General features: G+C 43.4%; 1 protein-coding gene across 1 annotated transcript in view; it reads left to right on the plus strand.

The window, feature by feature from the left end:
* Positions 1-894: 894 nt before the first annotated feature.
* Positions 895-1,073, plus strand: part of ANKFY1 (ankyrin repeat and FYVE domain containing 1) — a gene marked incomplete at its 5' end in the record, with an annotated part of 25,163 nt that continues 24,984 nt past the window's right edge. The window contains one exon of the mRNA XM_010181444.1: positions 895-1,073. This exon is cut by the window's right edge and continues 7 nt beyond it. Coding sequence (XP_010179746.1) covers positions 895-1,073 — 179 coding nt within the window.

The raw sequence follows: 1,073 nt of genomic DNA on the forward strand, positions 1-1,073 counted from the left end.
TTTATGCGGCTGATCCATAAACAAGTGTTCATAATTCGGACTGGTTTTAAGCACCTGTACATAGGTTTCTTTCCAGCAATAAATGGGTGGCCTGGGTTGAGTTCAGTGAACTAACTTACAGCGTGTTGTGGAGTGACCATTTAAGTGTGGTGGAAGGGCAGGTTCTGCAGTGGGATGGAAATACTGTATCAGGGATCAGATTCCCTGCTGCTGTTGCTGCTGTTGCTGTGCTGCTCCTGGATTGAAATAACCACCATGGATCTGACTCTGCATAGTGATTCTTTGTCAGTGCAGTGCCTTCATAGAGGAGTGTGTGTGTGCCAGTACTAAGTAGAGCTTCATGTATTTTTGACCGCCTTTAGAAATCAAGACTCTGGGGAGAGTCTGTTTTCCACTCTGGCAATTTCTTAAGGAGTCTCTTAGCTGACAGTGTACGAAGTTCTAGATGGGTCAGTTAAAAATACTCTGAGATAGATACCATACTGTCAGAAAGTTCTAATGCAAAACTTGGTGATGCCTTAGTTGTAAATTCAAACAACATCTTACTGAAACTGAACAAATGTGTTAGAACCAAAGAGTTAGTCCTCTACCCCACCATAATTCCCACAGACATGGACTCTTATGGTGTACCTGACTGAACAGGATTCAGGAACTTTGTTTATGAGGGCCTTCTGTCACTTTGTTCTTATAATTTTAAAGGTGTTTATGGGTAGCAGTGATATTAAGTAAAAAGTTTAATATTGAGGGTGAGATGCTCGGGTGGTGGGGAGCAAGACTCTTACTGGAGTCACCCATGATTAAACTGACTGTGTGATGTAGGGTTACGTTACCCTCAGAAGCAAAACAAAGGTGTGTGATGTTTCAGCCTTCTAGTAACACTGTGTGCCTCTGCAGAGGAGGTGGCCAAGCTGGAAAAGCACTTGATGCTTCTCCGCCAGGAGTATGTAAAGCTGCAGAAGAAACTAGCTGATACAGAAAGGAGATGCAATCTTCTGGCTGCCCAGGCTAACCAAGACAATGCCAGTGATACCTTCATTAGTCGACTTCTTGCCATTGTAGCTGAACTCTATCAG

Source organism: Mesitornis unicolor, unplaced genomic scaffold (assembly GCF_000695765.1).
Source record: "Mesitornis unicolor isolate BGI_N332 unplaced genomic scaffold, ASM69576v1 scaffold17553, whole genome shotgun sequence".
Lineage (NCBI taxonomy): Eukaryota > Metazoa > Chordata > Aves > Mesitornithiformes > Mesitornithidae > Mesitornis > Mesitornis unicolor.